Source organism: Pangasianodon hypophthalmus, chromosome 18, assembly GCF_027358585.1.
Source record: "Pangasianodon hypophthalmus isolate fPanHyp1 chromosome 18, fPanHyp1.pri, whole genome shotgun sequence".
Taxonomy (NCBI): Eukaryota; Metazoa; Chordata; class Actinopteri; order Siluriformes; family Pangasiidae; genus Pangasianodon; species Pangasianodon hypophthalmus.
The window spans coordinates 6461033-6478979 of record NC_069727.1 but is presented as its reverse complement, the minus strand read 5'-3'; the positions used below and the strand labels follow the sequence as shown (position 1 = coordinate 6478979).

The following is a 17947-nucleotide window of genomic DNA, read 5'->3' as shown; positions in this document are numbered from 1 at the left end:
TAATTGCTGAGTTGCCTGGCGAAATCATCACTACTCTCTCCCTCCCTCTCTCCAGCCCTCGTTCTCCAGCTCGCTCCTCATGTCGTCCAACCTTACCCACCAGAGGCGCACTCAGGGCATGTACCTGCAGGAGAGCGGTGTCGGCTCCTCCATCAACCTGGCGCTGGAGTGTGAGGCCAGTGCCACCTCCACACCCGCCACCAGTCGCACCAGCACCAGCACGCTCTACTCCCAGTTCAGGAGCACTGAGAGCGAGAACCGGTGTGTAACCTCCTGTCCAGACATTTTGGTTTTGGTTTGCTAAATAATACCACATTTTTATATTTGTTTATCATTAATCATAGATGATGTGGAGCATCTTGCATACAAATCACTGTAGAAACGATAACATAGTAGAACAAGTGTATTAACATAAACCTGTGATTTGCAGTCCGGACTATTGTCAGAGCTGCTGTTTTAGAAAATTAATGTTTTTTAATTTTTAGAAAAATGTAGCAAGGATAGGAGTAAGGGATCAAACAGTGCGCTCCTATGTTTGCTATATATTAATAAATGTTGTAGTGTCTCTTTAACAAAACTCAAATCCACCATGTTTTTTTCTGTGTTGCTTTTATTTTCAGGAGCTTTGAAGGAATTTTATTTAAGAAAGGAGCTTTGCTGAAACCTTGGAAGCCACGCTGGTTTGTGCTGGACAAGACCAAACACCAGGTATGTGCAGCCTGTAAAAAATGTGAAGATGACTGATGACTGATAAAATGAAAATAGGAAATGGCTGGAATGCCAACTCATACTCACTGTCCCTTTCATCACTCTTCTTTATTCTAATCAGTTGAGATACTACGACACGAGGCAGGATAAGGAGTGCAAGGGGGTTATTGAACTGGCGGAGGTGGAGTCTGTCATTCCGGGCACTCCTGCCATGGGAGCCCCAAAAAATGTAGAGGAAAAAGCCTTCTTTGATGTGAGTATTTCTGGTTATCAGTAATTGCACAATTGACTTTGCAATGAAGGCCGTATTCATAGTTGGGCCCAAATTCAGAGTTTGCCCAAATCAAAGGCGTGTCTCAGTTACTCATGATTCTGAAGCCTATTTTTCTTGTGCAATATCAACATGAGCGAGGTGCAGTATTAAGTTTACCACCTTTAAAGTGCACAAAATGTTTTTCCACACAGAGGACATCAGACACATTGCTTATCTTGAACACAATTCTTTTTATGGATAACATTATGAACAACACTTAAAGTGAGCTGTACGTTTATCCTTTAAACTATCTGCATGTGTTCTTTACAGGAGAGCACATTAAAATAATGTTTTTATTAATACATTCAAGTGAATCAAAATGGCGAATTAACAGCATAATAAAAACGATTTCAGGACCTTGATTAGTATCCTTCGTGAACAATTAACAAAATATAGCACTATAAAAAAAATAAAATGAAAAAAGTAATAGAATGTGCTGGATCAAGTGCTATTTTATAAGCTACTGAATAATGAGGCTGGAAGCTGCCAGATTTGCAGTGATTTTTGTGATAATTACAATTGGGAATATTCATGCAGCAGTATATCAGCATTATACCAGACTCATTTTAAGATGTTTATTTCACTGCTTACCGTCTTCTCATTAATATCCTCATATTAGTCTTTAAGTTTCATTTTTAAACTGTCTTGTTTCTGTTGCATCATATTATATTTGACAGCAAGAAAAAAACAACCTGATCTTCTTAAGTCAGCATTTTCTGTCCCCCAATTTTTTGGGGCTTAAAGGCAAGTGCTGGTGTTTAAAGGCAAGATCTAGACGCTATTAAAACACTCTGTCTCGGACACCACTACTTAAGAAAAATCTAGAAACCACTGAGGCATACACGTACCTTTCCTCATTTAAATATTGACTTAACTATTGGACTTAAATTGAACTCTGAATACTAAGTGGATTGTATCATTGTATGCATTCCAGGTTTATCCAAAGCTGATCGACTCATTCTTTTCTCTTTCCTCAGCTAAAAACGACCAAACGAGTGTATAACTTCTGTGCGCAGGACAGCCAAAACGCACAGCTGTGGATGGACAGTATTCAGAGTTGCCTATCTGATGCATAGATGAGGGACGGGCCTGTGTATGTATGGAAGAGAGACTTTACTGTGACTGGACACATGGGTGATGGCCGTGGCTCTCAGCCAACGATGGCGTAGAGAGAAAACGGCGTTGATCTTATAAAAAAAAATTGCACCTCACCATATTTCAGTGTTTTTGTATAAACAAATGACAAAAAGCAAGAAAAAAGCCTAAACAAAGAATTCCCTGAAAGACTGACATGGACATGAGTAGTCTAACCACTATTTACACCTCCTGGATGTTCTCTTGTGCTCTGTGGATACGAGGTATGGCGTCAATAATAAAAATCTCTTGCTCCCTTTCTTCCTTCCAAACTACTGCCAGATAAACGAATGCTATGCAGGGGTCTGAGCATGCCCAGTACAGCACCTCACCCAAGCAATGACTTTATTATGCCGTTAGGATCATTTCAGCTCTAAGATACACCCATTTCCCTGTAATCATGATTCTTCTCCAAGCTTGGATTCCTTTTCACTCATCACAGCAACAATGCCGAAGCCTACAGAAGAAGCCCTTTTAACGGTTCATGAAGGATCTTTACAGTTACCTGGTTTTGTGTACAGTGATAAAAATATCAATATATATCCAGTGTCTCCAATGTTAGTCATTAATCCCTCCACATGCCAGTTCTAACAGAGTGTGTTTACAGACAGTATATGATACCAATAAGAACCACTATTAACTTTAAAAATGTAAGGATCTGTTGTGTTGTGGTGATTAATTTATGCTTAAAATATTTTTTTAATATGTCATGCACATGAGCAGGTGAAGTGGTCTATTGGGGGATACAAGTTTACACCGGTCACAGGAGTCAGAACTGTCCATCAGCTGATACTTGCCACAAATTTTAAAAACATTATAAAATTGAAGGTGTCCAAGATAGCCAGATTTGCAGATTTGGAATATTTTTTATTTTTTAAAAAGTGCCCAAACCATATTTAATAACCTTTTCATCCCCACTGAAGTGGTCATTACGGTTTGGTGGAGTTTTTAATAACTTTGGCAACCTGCTCTTTCATGAACCCATGAACCCTACATTAAAATATCTTTTTAAATTTTTTTTTTTTTTTTTAATGAGAATTGTTAATCGGAAGCTCGGGATCACCTGAGCTCCAATCACACACCCTGTCATTGTCAGAAGCAGTGTTTTTAGCTACAGTTTGTTACTTTCTCTTAAATCCTGTACATAGAGGAGTTTCTGTCTGTATTATTTAGAGAAAGTCTATTTAGCTGGTCTTGGTGAGGATGCAAATAAGTGTCACTTTCCCCCATTTTTTTTTTTATTCTGAATACAAAAACTAACACACCCACATATATATATGTATGTATGTATGTACACACACATACAGTGTAAAATAGGGTAATACCGCTGTCATGTTGAACATAAAATTTGCATTGTAGATTTTTTTTGTTCCGATAACTCCCTTTGTACATAATATCCAGATTTCTATGTTTGTTAGTAATTTATTTAACTTTGTCTCCTCAAAACACCACTTAACGTTTTGAATTAGAAACTCCAATATGTGCCATTGTTTATTTCTGTATTAACTATTGACTAATGCATTTTTTTTTTTTTTTTGGAAAACCTTCAGATATGACTCAAATAAATCCTCAGTGTCTTTTTTCTAACATGGTGGTCCTCGCACAGTACAAGTCCGTTTGTGCATGAATACACACCTTCTGAGGTGGATTTGTGTTAGATGAGCAGGATTACAGAGGAGGTCTTGTTCTTGGAGCATGTATGCATTCACTTACTCAGACAACACACTAATACATTCATACTGTTGCAATAAATCCTATCCAGCTTAAAGAATGCCATTGAGAGATTTTGGGGGGCCAAGCACGATGTATAGAGAACCTGCTTGTTATTGATTATTTTTATGCCCCTTTTTTTTTTAAATACTTTTTCTCCTTCTGAGCTAGGTTCTGTTGTCAATCATGTAATATGTTTTTAAGATTATATCAAAAGCACTGGGTTTTCCCTTGATTTTGCTAATTATTCATTTTTTTGTGCTGTGGGTGCTGGACATTTGCACACATCTGGAAAGTCATGGAATCTCATAGTATTGGTAAAGTATATCCGCTTATACGATCAGCCATAACATTATGACCACTGACAGGTGAAGTGAATAATATTGATTATCTTGTTACAATGTCAAGGGTTGAGATATATTAGACAGCAAGTGACCAGTCGGTTCTTGAAGTTGATGTGTTGGAAACAGGAAAAATGGGCAAGCGTAAGGATTAGAGAGACTTTGACAACGGTCAAATTGTCATGGCTAGATGACTGGGTCAGAGCATCTTTAAAACGGCAGGCCTTGTGGGGTGTTCCCGGTATGCAGTGGTTAGTACCTACCAAAAGTGGTCCAAGGAAGGACAACCAGTGAACTAGCGACAGGGTCATGGGCCCCCAAGGCTCACTGATGCATGTGGGGAGTGAAGGCTAGTCTGTCTGGTCTGATCCCACAGAAGAGCTACTGTAGCACAAATTGCTGAAAAGTTAATGCAGGCTCTGATAGAAAGGTGTCAGAACACACAGTGCATCGCAGCTTGCTGCGTATGGGGCTGTGTATCCACAGACCTGTCAGAGTGCCCATGCTGACCCCTGTCCACTGCCAAAAGTGCCTACAATGGACAGGTAAGCATCAGAACTGGACCACGGAGCAATGAAAGAAGGTGGCCTGGTCCGATAAATCACATTTTCTTTTACATCATGTGGAAGGCCGGGTGCGTGTGCATCGTTTACCTGGGGAAGAGATGGCACCAGCATGCACTATGGGAAGAACGCAAGCTGGTGGAGGCAGTGTGATGCTCTGGGCAATCTTCTGCTGGGAAACTTTGGGTCCTGGCATTCATGTGGATGCTATTTTGACACATACCACCTACCTAAACATTGTTGCAGACAAGGTACACCCCTTCATGGCAACGGTATTCCCTAATGGAAGTGACCTCTTTCGGGCAGGATTATCTGCCCTACCACACTGTAAAAATTGTTCAGGAATGGTTCGAGGAACATGACAAAGAGTTCAAGGTGTTGACTTGGCCTCCAAATTCCCCAGATCTCAATCCAATTGAACATCTGTGGGGTGTGCTGGCCATCAAGTCCGATCCATGGAGGCCCCACCTTGCAACTTACAGGACTTAAAGGATCTGCTGTTAACGTCTTTGTGCCAGATACCACAGCACACCTTCAGGGATCTAGTGGAGTCCATGCCTCGACGGGTCAGGGCTGTTTTGGCAGCAAAAGGGGGACCAATACAATATTAGGCAGGTGGTCATAATGTTATGGCTGATCGGTGTATCCTATGCAGGGTTGTGACCTGGAAGGGGGGCTAACCCATCACAGGGCACAACTGGACAGACACACACACACTAATGGATAATTTAGAGATGGAGTACCCAGGGGAAACCCCCAAAGCATGGGGGCAGAGGCAGGATTCAAGCCTCCAACTCTGGAGGTGCTAGGCAAACATGCTAAACCACTAAGCCACCATGCCCCCCTGGTAAAGTATGTAAATTTAGAAAATGTTTTGAAGCAGGTATAGATGTTCTGTTGTCAAAGACACCTGTATGGTTTAAAAATCAATCTGAAACCCTGAGGAGGTTACAGAGAAATTAAATGCTTTGACCATATGCATAAAAGAACATGACTTACTTGATGGTTTTGACTCAATGCATGATACAACCAGTATAGTGTTACCTACACACATCACTCTGTAAGTATTTGTTTCTACTAAAAAGTGGAGTACTTTAAAATGTGCAAAATCAGAGCTTTAGGATATTGACTAAGAATGCACTAAGCTGATCTTGAAGATTGGTATGGGAATTGATAATGATTGGGATCAGAAGGGATTTGACGATCTCTGATCATATCCATGTGATGTAATGGACATGCCAAGACATGTCAATCCCTCGGATGTTGCTGTACACAATTAATAAACCGGGTTCCTCGGGGGTTATTATCTTCCTAAAGAGGTTGTACTTGGAATCCTCGCTGAAACAGAGAGCCTCTGTTACACGGTTCTGCTAGAACATTGAAGGACCTAAAAGGAATGCCTTGTATTTGGCTTTGTCCATCTTGCCCTCAACTTGGACCATGTCCCAGTCCCTGGTGTTGACAAGCTTCCCTACAACATGATGCCACCACAACCATGCTTCACTGTATTCATACGGTAATCATTTTTGTTTCAGCTCTGCCAAAATGTTTAGAATGCTGGATTTGAAATATGTAAATGTGCAAAATCTGAGCTTTAGAATAATTATTAAGATTGAAACCAATCTGATATTGAGGATTCATATAGGGACAGAAATTGGACTCAAATACTGGATTGGAATGAAATCAGGTTTAATGTTCCCACATCATATCCATGTGATACTGACATGAAACTGAGCCCATTTAGATTTATTCCCTAAGACTGCTGTAAACTGTAAAACAGGTCCTTCAAGGGTTGTTAGGTTACTCTCTTGGTTCTCTTTGGAAGCCCCTCTGAAAGAGAAAAACCTTCTGTTCTACATAGAACCTTAACCCAGAACGACAAACTGAAGAGCTCTTAAGACAGCATTGTCCATTGGAGAGGCTTTTGACACTCGATGTTTCCATGGACACACACTCATATAGTTTCTAAGCACAGGAACTATTTTTGCAAAGTTAACCATCTAAAGGGGTTCTACTGGATAGAGTGGAGATGTTGAAACAGTTACACAAATGTCACAGGTGAGATGGTAGTTTGTGCTCCAGTACAGAACGGTCTTCATATACATTTACATTTATGGCGTTTGGCAGACGCCCTTATCCAGAGCGACTTACAGAAGTGCTTTGAAGTCTCTATCAATAAATACATTCTGATATTGGTTCGCTAGGTCACAAACTAAGAATACCATCAGTCCATCGGTCCAAAAACTAAAAGAATGAGGTAATATAGTAACAAGTGCTCAGACAATACAATGTTGGTTTTTTTAAAGTGCTAATTTAAGTACTTTAGGAAGAGGTAAGTCTTTAGACGTAGTTTGAAGACTGCCAGTGACTCAGCTGTTCGGACACCTAGGGGAAGTTCATTCCACCACCTAGGTGCCAGAACAGAGAAGAGTCTCTATGCATGCTTTCCTTGTACCCTGAGAATATATCCATATTCCTAAGAATATATCCCAGTCTTTTAGGAAACGGTTCCGTGACCTTCTTGTTCTTAAAGCCTTCTTTAATAACCCTCAGATTTACAGATTGCACTCTATACCAGTGGGTTTCAAAGTGGGGTCCATGAAGCATAGCCAACAGTCTTTTGTTGTTGTTGTTGTTTGTTACAGTGGTGGAAATCACAACACATTATTATACAACACATCTTATAGTTTTTAGCCTGTTTGACTGCTTACTTGATTTGACTTTGTCAACAGCACAAAACAGGAATCCTGCTGTAAAATCCAGCGTAGTCCAAAGAGCTAGCAGGAGGCCAAAGCACAGGCCGAGCTGGTCAGACTGGCAGTGTCCGAATTACTGCTACTAATGCTTAAAAAAAAAAAAAAAAAAAAAACACAACGGCAAGACAATTTGATAATCTTAAACATTTACTGATGAATTTAGTTAAGTAATAAGGAAATGGTACAATAATAGCCTATATTATACAATATATTTCACGACTAGTTCTGCCTGGGATTTGGTAGCTAGTTAGCCCAAACTGGGATTTTCTTTTTTTTTTTTTCAAAGTTTATCATATTCATTTATACAGCATGTTTTAACTACACATGATTTAAAAAAAGGGGGGGGGGGAACAATTTTTTAATGTAAGTCTGGAAGAGTGGCGTTTTCGCTTGTATTTTGATGAGGTACAATGACGGCGCTGATGGCGGCCATGTTGAAATTCTCCTACTGTCACTGCCTTCACACACACACTCGTTTTTTCTCTCTCTCTCTCTCTCTCTCTATCTCTCTCTCTTACACACACACACACACACACACACAAATAGAAACTGTGTACTTTCATTTCGACAGAGGTTGGGGAGGATAACATGTCCAGCTACTCGCGGGTTATCCATCATGCTACCAGTATCCTGTGCAGCCATAAAGGCTCCATGGACCTGTCTCAGCTCCACAGGAGAGTCTACCAGCGATTTGATATCAGTGACGAGCACTTTTGGTACATACTGAAAAAATGTCCGCGGTTCGCCTTGGTCCGGAACAAGCTGAGTGCAGAAAAAGGCGAGGCGGATTATATCGTAGTGGCCAAAACATCTCTGCGCCTGTGTAAAAGTTACGCCAAGCAGGACTGCTTCGGCTGCCAGGACCTGCATCTGTGCAAATACTTCGTGTATGGAAACTGCCGCTATGGTAAAGGAAGGTAAGGAGTGTGTCCTGTTAGAGGAGATGAAAACACAACACTGGCCTGTGCATTGCTGTTTTTCTTTTCACATATCCCTACACCTTACAAGGCCAGCTTCAGGTGCTTGGACCTCTTGGCGCAATTACATTTGGAGTCACTGGTTGCCATCAGATATCACTGTCAGAGAGTTACATGGTTGAGTTAGACAGACAAGATCTTATTTAACATGTGTAACCTGATTGCTGGAATTAATGGAGATTGTTCAGTTCAGAGCATAATAAACAACACTATGGTATCCCACAAGGTCCTCTTTTAGGCCCTTTATTGTTCTCCCTTTATTTACACTCCCCTGGACAACACCCTCCAAATGTACCCCCATTTCCTGTCTCTTCAGGATGAAAACGTTTATTTGTTCAGAGCTCTTGATGAACACACACACACATACACAAAGGTACCAAACTGTAGTTTTCCTTGTCGCTGAGTGGTTACCGCCAAGGGTACATTATTTGTACCTTCAGTATATATCTTTATACCTTTAAAAAGATTTATGGTGTAGCCTATAACCAGAATTTAAGAACCAATTATGTACATTAAAACTTTAAATGCTAATTAGAGTTACACTACATGCACCTGCCCCATTTAACCTCCCCAGATGTCATAGGAATGCAATCCTTAATTTGTATCATCGTATTTAATCGGCTACCAGCCGCTATGGTGAGATCAACCAGTTGAACAATCAGTTCAATTACACAGATCATGCAGTGATTATATTCAGCATACCCACCCTGAAATGAATTCCTGGCTACATTACTGCCTTGATGGCCCTTTCCACCTAGAGGTCCAGGATAGTCCACTTCTCCACCTGTTCATCCGTTCCTGCAGGTCCTAGGACTTACGATCCTTCAATCTTACGAAACCTTACGATCTTCAGGCCGTAGTCATGGCTCATACCACACCCTACCGACCTAAAAATAAGCCTTTTGAATGTTAATGGGCAGCCGTGCATAATCTTTTGTCATCTATTGAAATGCCTTTAATGCCTTTGTGTTGCCTGACCTCGCAGAAGAAACTATGCATTGTGGGATACAAAGGAGTGCTTTTAAGGAGTGCTTTTTTAATAAAATACAAGCTAGGGCATATGAACATATGCTGGAGCACCTGTCACTTGTGTGACTCTTCCACATAGTTAAATATATTTCATCTTTTGCGCTACATAAGACATCAGCTATTTCATGTATTTTACATGCTAAATAAGGAATATGGAGTTGCTGCATCGTGAGGAATTATACCACGTTTCTGCTTACCTGTTTTATGGTGCATGTAGTTTGACATACTGCTTCATTTGCCCCTTTTTGGATCTTGCATGTGAATACCGGACAAACCTTAATGTGCTTAATGCGCTTATTATAATATATTATTGTTCCTATAGTAGTGTACACAGGAACTTGTACGGAGGACAAGCCACATAAACAGATTTTTAAAAAACTGTAATTGTTAATATGGTGTGTTTTGTTTGAACAGTTTGTAACAGTCAGAGGTACAGCTGTAACTTTAAATTTTGTGTGTGTGTGTGTGTGTGTGTGTGTGTGTCTAAGTTTAGCCCCCTGATAATTTCTGAATGTAATGAACCAAATCTAGTCTACAGTTTATAGAGGTGTCATTAATTAATTTAATGTTTTTTGTGTTTAGACAGACACAAGATTTTGCATAGAATTTACAAGGATGACATAATTGTAATTATAACTGACATACTTGTGGGGTGTGTGTGTGTTTGGGCCATTTAGGAAGGAATGCAAGTTCTCCCATAACATTCAGTCTGAGCATAACTTTCCCCTTCTCCGCGAGTGCACTCTTCACGAGCTTCATGAGGAAGAGCTCTTCCTCCTCCTGCTACAGAACGACCCTGCGCTACTACCTGAGGTGAAGGCACACACACCATTCAAAACAAACATGCATGTTCACACACACACGCACCAACCCACACATGCACACACACAGTGGCCACTTTAACCTTCCACCCAGCCACAACCTGTGCAACCAGATTTGAGTTGCAGTAATTCTGTTTTGACATCAATCTTCTCCTCCTCCTCTTCCTCCTCCTCCTCCTTCTTCTTTTTCACTGTTGTACTCATCACTGTTGCACTCAGAAGGCAAATGAGTCACTGAAGCATGACTGGCTCTCTGTACAAGTTGCATATTTATACCTAAAACTGAACGAATGAGCGCTGTTAAAGGACAACATTGTTGAGTTGAGTTCAAAAGTTTGCACACCCTCAGAGCAAAATGAAGAAGAAGGATATTAAGTTTATAACATCACCACAGTGAGTGTGTTAGGTTTTTCAGATACTCCTTCATTATCACAGGTAATGAACTGGTAGAAATGAGATAATAATAGTGAAAAGAATCAATGATATCACTTCAGAGGTTTACATCTCTCTTTCTGAATGTAATTAAATATCATCTGAGTTGTATGAACTCCCTTTGCCTTTATAACCTCCTCCAACTTCATTAGTATTTTTTGGATCATTTCATTTGTAATATTCACGCTGTTGAATTCTTGATTCTGATTGGTCAGAAGGCGTTGATTAATTTTCCATAACAGCAGCTCTAACAGTAGTTATCATCAATTCATTTGTTTTTCTGTTCATTTTACCTTGTGTTTCATTTTTACCATGTTGGAAATATTTTAATTTTTAGATTATAAATTACAAAAAAAAGAAATATTTTTTATCTATTTAAAAACCATGGTACATACAAATGTTTGCTCTCAGCTGTTGCTGTTTTCCTATTCAAATGCCTGTCATGTGTATAATACAAACTATTGAGTGCAACACTGATGCTAAAATAGATAATAATACACTTTAGGTTGCATGTGATTGTATGTGAGGGCATTTACACACTTACAAGGAGGCTCACCTGAATGTATTGCTTGCACTGGTTAGATATTCCCACCTCAAATTCTCCCCAAGTGTAAAAGTAAATTGCTAATACTTTATGTGCATTTCTGTGTGTGTGTGTATGACTCATCTTTGGCCACTATTTAAGTTTCATTTCAAGATGAGCTATTTCTGCGTTCTAGGTACCGCCCCTGCTGTTCGAAACACCTCTCTGTGTGCTCTCAAATGAGAAACGGTTTTCAGAAAAAGGATAAAATACAGCTGTTTTATAACAGGAGTTGCACTTTGACGTACAGGTGTAGATTGTAACCTATTGCCACTGTATAAGTATACACACAGCAAGTTACCCTGCAGAATTAAAAAACGTTCCTGTTCCAGTTTCTATTGCATCAAGTGACAGTTTAGTGTGATATAAATAGAAGTAAACCAGACATAAAAAAAAAAAGAAAGAAAGAAAACAAAACCAAACGAAGGAAGGTGTGTCCGCTTGGATGAAGAGTTGCAGATGAACGGATTTTGGTGGATGTTTCAAAATGAAGGAGCCTCACCCTGTGCAATGTGTGGGAGATGACATACGACGCATAAAAAAAAAAAAAAAAAAAAAAGAAAAAGAAAAAAAGCAAAAAAAAAAAAAAAAAAAAAAGCAACAAAAAAAGACCGGTTGAAAATATTGGAGACGAAAGACCTGTAAGTCTTGAGGTAAAGTAGAGGTTTGGAAAAGAACTCTTAAAATTTGTAAGCATTGTGGTGTAAATGGTAAATTATTTACTTTAGCCTGTTCAGTGTGTGTGTTTGTGTGACTGTGCATGCATGTGCGTCAGTACTTCCTTTTTCCAGTTCTGTTTTCCGTTTCGTGTCCTGACGCTGCTGTGCTTTGTCCGTGTGCAGGTGTGCTCCCACTACAATAAGGGCTCGGGGCTGTTTGGGGCCTGCACCTTTAAGGAAAACTGCACTAAAGTGCACATGTGCCAGCACTTTGTGCAGGGCGACTGCATCTTCGGTACCAAGTGCAAGAGGCTTCACTGCGTAGACGAGTACAGCCGCAGGATGCTGGAGGAGCGCGGCCTCGGCAATGACATCATCCAGGACTTGCCCTACCTGTACCAGAACGTTTACCACCTGAGCGCCAGTGCTGCGGATGCAGGTGTGTGTGTGGAGATTCGGAAGGCTGAGCTTGTGGTTTTGGTGCACAAATAGGCAAATATTGTGCAAACAGAAGTACAGCAAATTGATGGCAGCATTTAACACTATTAATCATGATATTTTAATAGACTGAATTGAAAATTTGATAGGCTTAGACAGACAAGATGTCTGCTTTGGATGTTACATGATAAACTAATTGGCCGTGGTGTCTGGGTGGGAGGGATGACATCCCCTTTCTCCCAGAGTGACATTAGCTGTGAGCTTATGCATGCAAAAGAGGGCAGATAGTGTGTGTTACACGGCACTGTGATGCAGCATGAGCAGCAATTTGAAAAGATTTGCATGTGCATGTGATATATTTTCCCCGGCTGGTAGCTGTCATGTGATAGGTGGGTGGGAACTGGTAGGTGACCACATTTGGGGGAAAAAATTTAAAAAAAAAATCCCCCTGAAAAAAAACATCAAAAGAGCAGTCTTCGTTTCCCCCTAATAAAAACAGCAGATGAGCCAATCGACATGTGAATCTGGAATGACTGACAGTTGCGTGGGTGTTTTGGGCCCTCTGATATTGACCAACCCCCTAGAAGCCCCGTCCCTTCCCGCCATCTCACATTAATAATATTTTGTGCTCTTTTGATTCAACTTCATTTACCTGCTTGAAAGACGTGGCGCCCCCACTTTCCATCAAGGTAAATGGAGAATATTTTGAGTTCATTATTGTGAAATAAAGGCTATCAATGTATGTCCGACTTGGCTAACATTAGACGAGTATAAACTTAACATGAGTTCACTATATTTATTAGAGATGCACTGAAATTTTTTGACTGAAATGAAAATTAGGTAATTAATTAGACTGTGTGTATGTGTGTGTGTTTTACAGAGAGGATTTCTGAGCCAATAAGCAGATCCCTAGAACTGGCAGAAGAGAAGAATGAAATTTGTCTCCACTTCATCAGAAGAAACTGCAGATTTCAGGGTCCGTCTCAGAATTTTACACTTTAAGTCTAATTTTCTGCCTCATCTGTCTCTCTGTTTGTTTCTCCCTTTTTTATTCTGTTTTGGTTTTGTGTTGTAAGAAAATAATTGGCCGATCTGTGTTTAGAGCAATGCAAACTGGTGCATTTTAATCTGCCGTATAAATGGGAGGTGAATGAGGGGAATGGATGGAGGGATCTGCGAGGAATGGAGGAGATTGAGCGAGTCTTCTGCGACCCCAAGAACACATATGGGTCAGTAAACACACACTCAAACATGCACGAAGTCTGTTGTTTTTATTGTCATTTGTACTTGTTTTCTGATCTTCATTCGTCTTCTGCTTGCTGGCCCAGTCCTGGCTCGAGGCCAGTGGATTTTCAGACGATGACCAGATCTGGACATCCAGTGCGCCGTCTCTCCACCGTCTCGTCCATCACCAAGCCTTCACACTATGTCCTGACCACACAGTGGTTGTGGTACTACAAGGGAGACCATGATAACTGGATCGAGTATGGCAGGCCGGTGAGAGACGACAGCAAAGTTAACAAAGATATAGTGTCCTGCTGTATGCTTATGATTGTGTGTGTGTATGTGTGGTGTATCTGTGTGTGTGACTTTGTCAGGACGATAAGCACCGCGTGACATCTGTAAAGTCCTGCGATCTGGAGGAAGCATTTCTGAAAGACAGCAAAGCTGAGGTCACAGTTATAAAGGGCAACAGACATTACTACGTCAGTTTCCAAGGTAACCACACATAAAAAACACATACAGTTGTTTTGTGTTCAGATGGTAATCAAAATAGGAACAACTTAGCACCATCTCATTTGCATGACCCCGGCTTGTTCTTTATTTATACATTAAGCATATCATTCAGTAATTACAGTGAAACTAATAGGAAAAGGATGTATTTATGTGAGTCCGGACCCACGGGCGGATCCTGAGCGTGTAAGAGGTTAAGTATTTCATGAAAATTATTATGTTCTGAATTTATTTGTATGTTATGACCACATCATAATGTATGGTTGTTTCCACCAACCTTCTCATTTCCTTTCACCAGGAAAAAAAAAGCAACAAAAGAAATACTAGCAAATAATTATTTCATTTTGGACCAAATTAAGGGTGGGTCCTGTCCCAAAGCATAACACGTCCAACAAAAAAATAAAGAAAAAAAAAACAAAATTAACTCCCTAATACAAAACAACCCGGAAGACTGACCTCTTCTCCAGCATCCTACGATAGCTCACAATAGCACCATAACAATATACAACTGAGTGCAAAATTTGCACACCTAGTGCATGACTGCACTATTAATATCTTAATATTTTAATATTAATACATTATAGTATATAGACTATAGTATAATAATAGTAATTAATGCATTTATTGTAATAATGAAGGCGCAATACTGAAACCCAACACACATGCCACAATGTTGATTACATGTCTTAGTTTCCTTCATTTTGTCCTGGGGTGTGCAAACCTTTGCACAGTGCCATAAAGATACTGGAGCAAAGTAACTAACAGCACTCGTTACTTCAAAATATATATATTATACCACTTATACTAGTGTTGAATTCTGCATTCTGACTCCTCAGAAGGTGTTGATTAATTTTCTATAACAGCAGCTCTGACTGTAGTTCTGGTTTCAAGGCAAATCACAGGTTTATATTAATGCATGTATTCTTATACATTATTGTTTCTATAGTAACAATTCACACATGGACTTGTAAGGCAGACTTTTCAAATTAAATGTAACTGTAAACTGAATAAAAAGTATGAATGAGTGTTGTTAACTTTGGCAAATTGCTGTGGTATAAGAGGAATCAAACACTTCGGGACATGCTGTTATAGGAAAATAATCCACTTCACAGAGGTAACTAATTCTGTTTTATATCAGGCCCCATCACACCATACTGTCTGATTAATTTACTCTAACAGCACACCTCCAAGTGTTTTATTTCTTACATATTAACGATGGTGAGCTACCGGAGCATTAAAATGCTGTAATTAATTCAAGGTCAGGATTGATTACAGTTAGCACAAACTGAATTTAGATTAAATTAGCTGTCGAAGCTGTTGGGCTAGCCTGCTTTTATTAATGTTAAGAACTGTGTGTTGCAGATATGTACCAGAGAAACCCCAAACACAACACCAAGAGGAAAGTACGCCGGCGGCCACGCTTCGTTTCCATCAGCGAGGTGGAAAGCCAAATAGCGTAGTGAACACATCCGCACACACACACATATGTGCGCGTACCCACTGATATGATTCTGTACGGCACTGAGTGACAGTCCATGGTGTGTCTTTATACTTTGAGTACACTCTCAATACACAGTGACTGAATATATTGGTAATGTTTATATAATGACTTACAAGTAAAGATGTTATCATGAGCCCTGAGGGAAGTCATAATGAAGTGTAACTATCATGTTAGAGCTGTAGCACTGATCCAAAGTGTGCCAAAATACTTTACTGACAAACAATGCAGTATGTTCGAATTTACAATATGTTACATTAAGAAACGTGCATTTTAACACCATCTTATTGGTGTTCAGGTTAAACGTTTATCAATGCAAAAGTGAGTCACTGCCCAGTTACAGGTCTGAATCATTGTGTTACTGATGAGTATAAATAGTTAGATTTATCAGTATATGATAATTAAGGGATCCTGAGTGGTGCAACAGAAAAGCGTACGTCCTGTCCTCGGGAGATTGTGAGTTCTCAGCCATTCGTGTTCGGGAGCCAAGGGAACAAGTTGTGCTCTTTGGTTGGGAGGGATGGCGTACTGCTCTTCCCTGTCAGTCACAGTGACAAAAGCCAGTAGTGGCCATCAGTGAGCTCATGTATGAGGAAGAGGGCTGATTGCACTGAGCTCTGACAGAGCATGAGCAGCAGTTTGAACAGATTCAGGTGGCTGGCTTCACATGTCTTGGAGGACACAAGTTTTCTCCTTCACCCTCCTTGATTGGTAGTTGTCTTGTGATGGTGGGGGAAGCATGCATTTTTGGAATTTTTGAGTTATTTTGTACCTCATTGTATCACAGGTCACATTGAAATGTTAGGCAAAGTGAAATACAATTATGTTGCTGAAATAGTTTCTGCTTCGATTTGTAACAATGTGTTGGGCTATTTTTACTGAACAGTATTTCATTTTCTATAGTCTGTAACCATCAACAATAAATTTCTCCTGCCATTCTTGACCCTCTTTTATGATTTCAACATTTGTTGTCCATTATTATGCAGACATCTGTGCCTAACTCAACATTGTCAGTGCTCTTTAATTATGTATTCTGACTCATTATTTAATTAGTCAGTGTGCACATGAGATGGCTTGTAATGTCATACCACAACCACTAGGTGGTGTTGGTGCATAGCTTGAAGAAAGCAGACCAAGATGCTAGAAATGAACACATGCTAATATTGGAAAGTGTAATTTGTGTTAAGGCTGAATTTCAAAGATTTATAGTTTTAGATGTATTTGGTTTATATATGCAGTAGTGAGGACAATATAATGTGTGTGTGAGTGTGTGCGCGTGTGTGAAATCACATAGCCGAGGTGAGACATGATGTTGTGTGAGACACCCTTCATAAATATTATATCAGCTGATGAATAGAGACTCACAACTTTATTATTAAGTTCAATTCATTTTAATTGTATAGTGCTTTCGATGTATAAAACAACATTGTCACAAAGCAACTTCACAGAAATCCAGATGTAGATTTAGATCTTTAACAAACAAACTAGTGGTGACTGTGACAACGAAATACTCCCAGAGGTGACATAATGAAGAAACCTTGAGAGGAACCAGACTCAAAAGGAAACCTGTCCTCTTCTGAGTGACAGCGGATAGTGGGATTATAAATCATTACAGTATAGAGGAGTAGAAGAGTAAAGACAAGCAGCACTAAGTGTTGTTACAGGATGATCATATGAGCAGATTTGAAGAAGAGTCCTGGGATAAGCACTGGAGAGCCTTTATGATTACAGCATCAATTCTTAGGTTCAAATTTACAGTATCCAGGTGAGATTATCCACTGAAGTAAGGGTGAGAGTTGGGCATTTTGGGAAGTACAAATCTGTAGGGTTTTTATTTTTCTTTTATATTGCAGAATTTAAAAACAAAAAATCATTTATACCATTGTTTTTTAAAATGCAGCATGGTCATGCTAATAGCACATTGTTAGCTAGCCTAAATATTGTGAGATATATCATGTATCATGAATTTTTTTTTCGAAGTATTTTTTCCATATCACACCCCTGCATAAATCTATTACTTGTGATAGCAGTTGCTTCTGACACACACTCTTTCAGTTATCACTTTATCCTTGTCAGGGTCATGGTAGATCCAGTGCCTATCCCAGGAACACTGGGCATGAGGCGGGAATACACCATGAATGGTGTGCTAGCCATCACAGGGCACCATGCATGCACACACACACATTCACACACTCATTTACTTCTAGAGTCAATTTATCTTTGCCAGTCCACCTACTGGTGGATCCATCGT

The 17947-nt window shown here is 39.8% G+C and overlaps 2 protein-coding genes across 8 annotated transcripts in view; both read left to right on the top strand.

Annotated features, from left to right (window-relative positions):
• Positions 1 to 2427, top strand: part of sbf1 (SET binding factor 1) — a 60593-nt gene extending 58166 nt beyond the window's left edge. For all 7 annotated transcript variants that reach the window (XM_053241666.1, XM_034313061.2, XM_034313065.2 and 4 more), the window contains 4 exons: positions 56 to 261; positions 621 to 708; positions 830 to 961; positions 1999 to 2427. In XM_053241666.1, coding sequence (XP_053097641.1) covers positions 56 to 261; positions 621 to 708; positions 830 to 961; positions 1999 to 2097 — 525 coding nt within the window. In that variant the 3' untranslated portion in view covers positions 2098 to 2427. The remainder of the gene's footprint in view (positions 1 to 55; positions 262 to 620; positions 709 to 829; positions 962 to 1998) is intronic.
• Positions 2428 to 7969: 5542 nt separating this feature from the next.
• parp12b (poly (ADP-ribose) polymerase family, member 12b) lies at positions 7970 to 16639 on the top strand. Its single transcript, XM_026923584.3, has 8 exons — positions 7970 to 8442; positions 10209 to 10344; positions 12210 to 12465; positions 13345 to 13440; positions 13567 to 13693; positions 13793 to 13961; positions 14063 to 14183; positions 15561 to 16639. The coding sequence occupies exons 1-8, from the start codon at positions 8114 to 8116 to the stop codon at positions 15656 to 15658; spliced, it is 1332 nt and encodes a 443-aa protein (XP_026779385.2). The 5' UTR covers positions 7970 to 8113; the 3' UTR covers positions 15659 to 16639.
• Positions 16640 to 17947: the final 1308 nt, after the last annotated feature.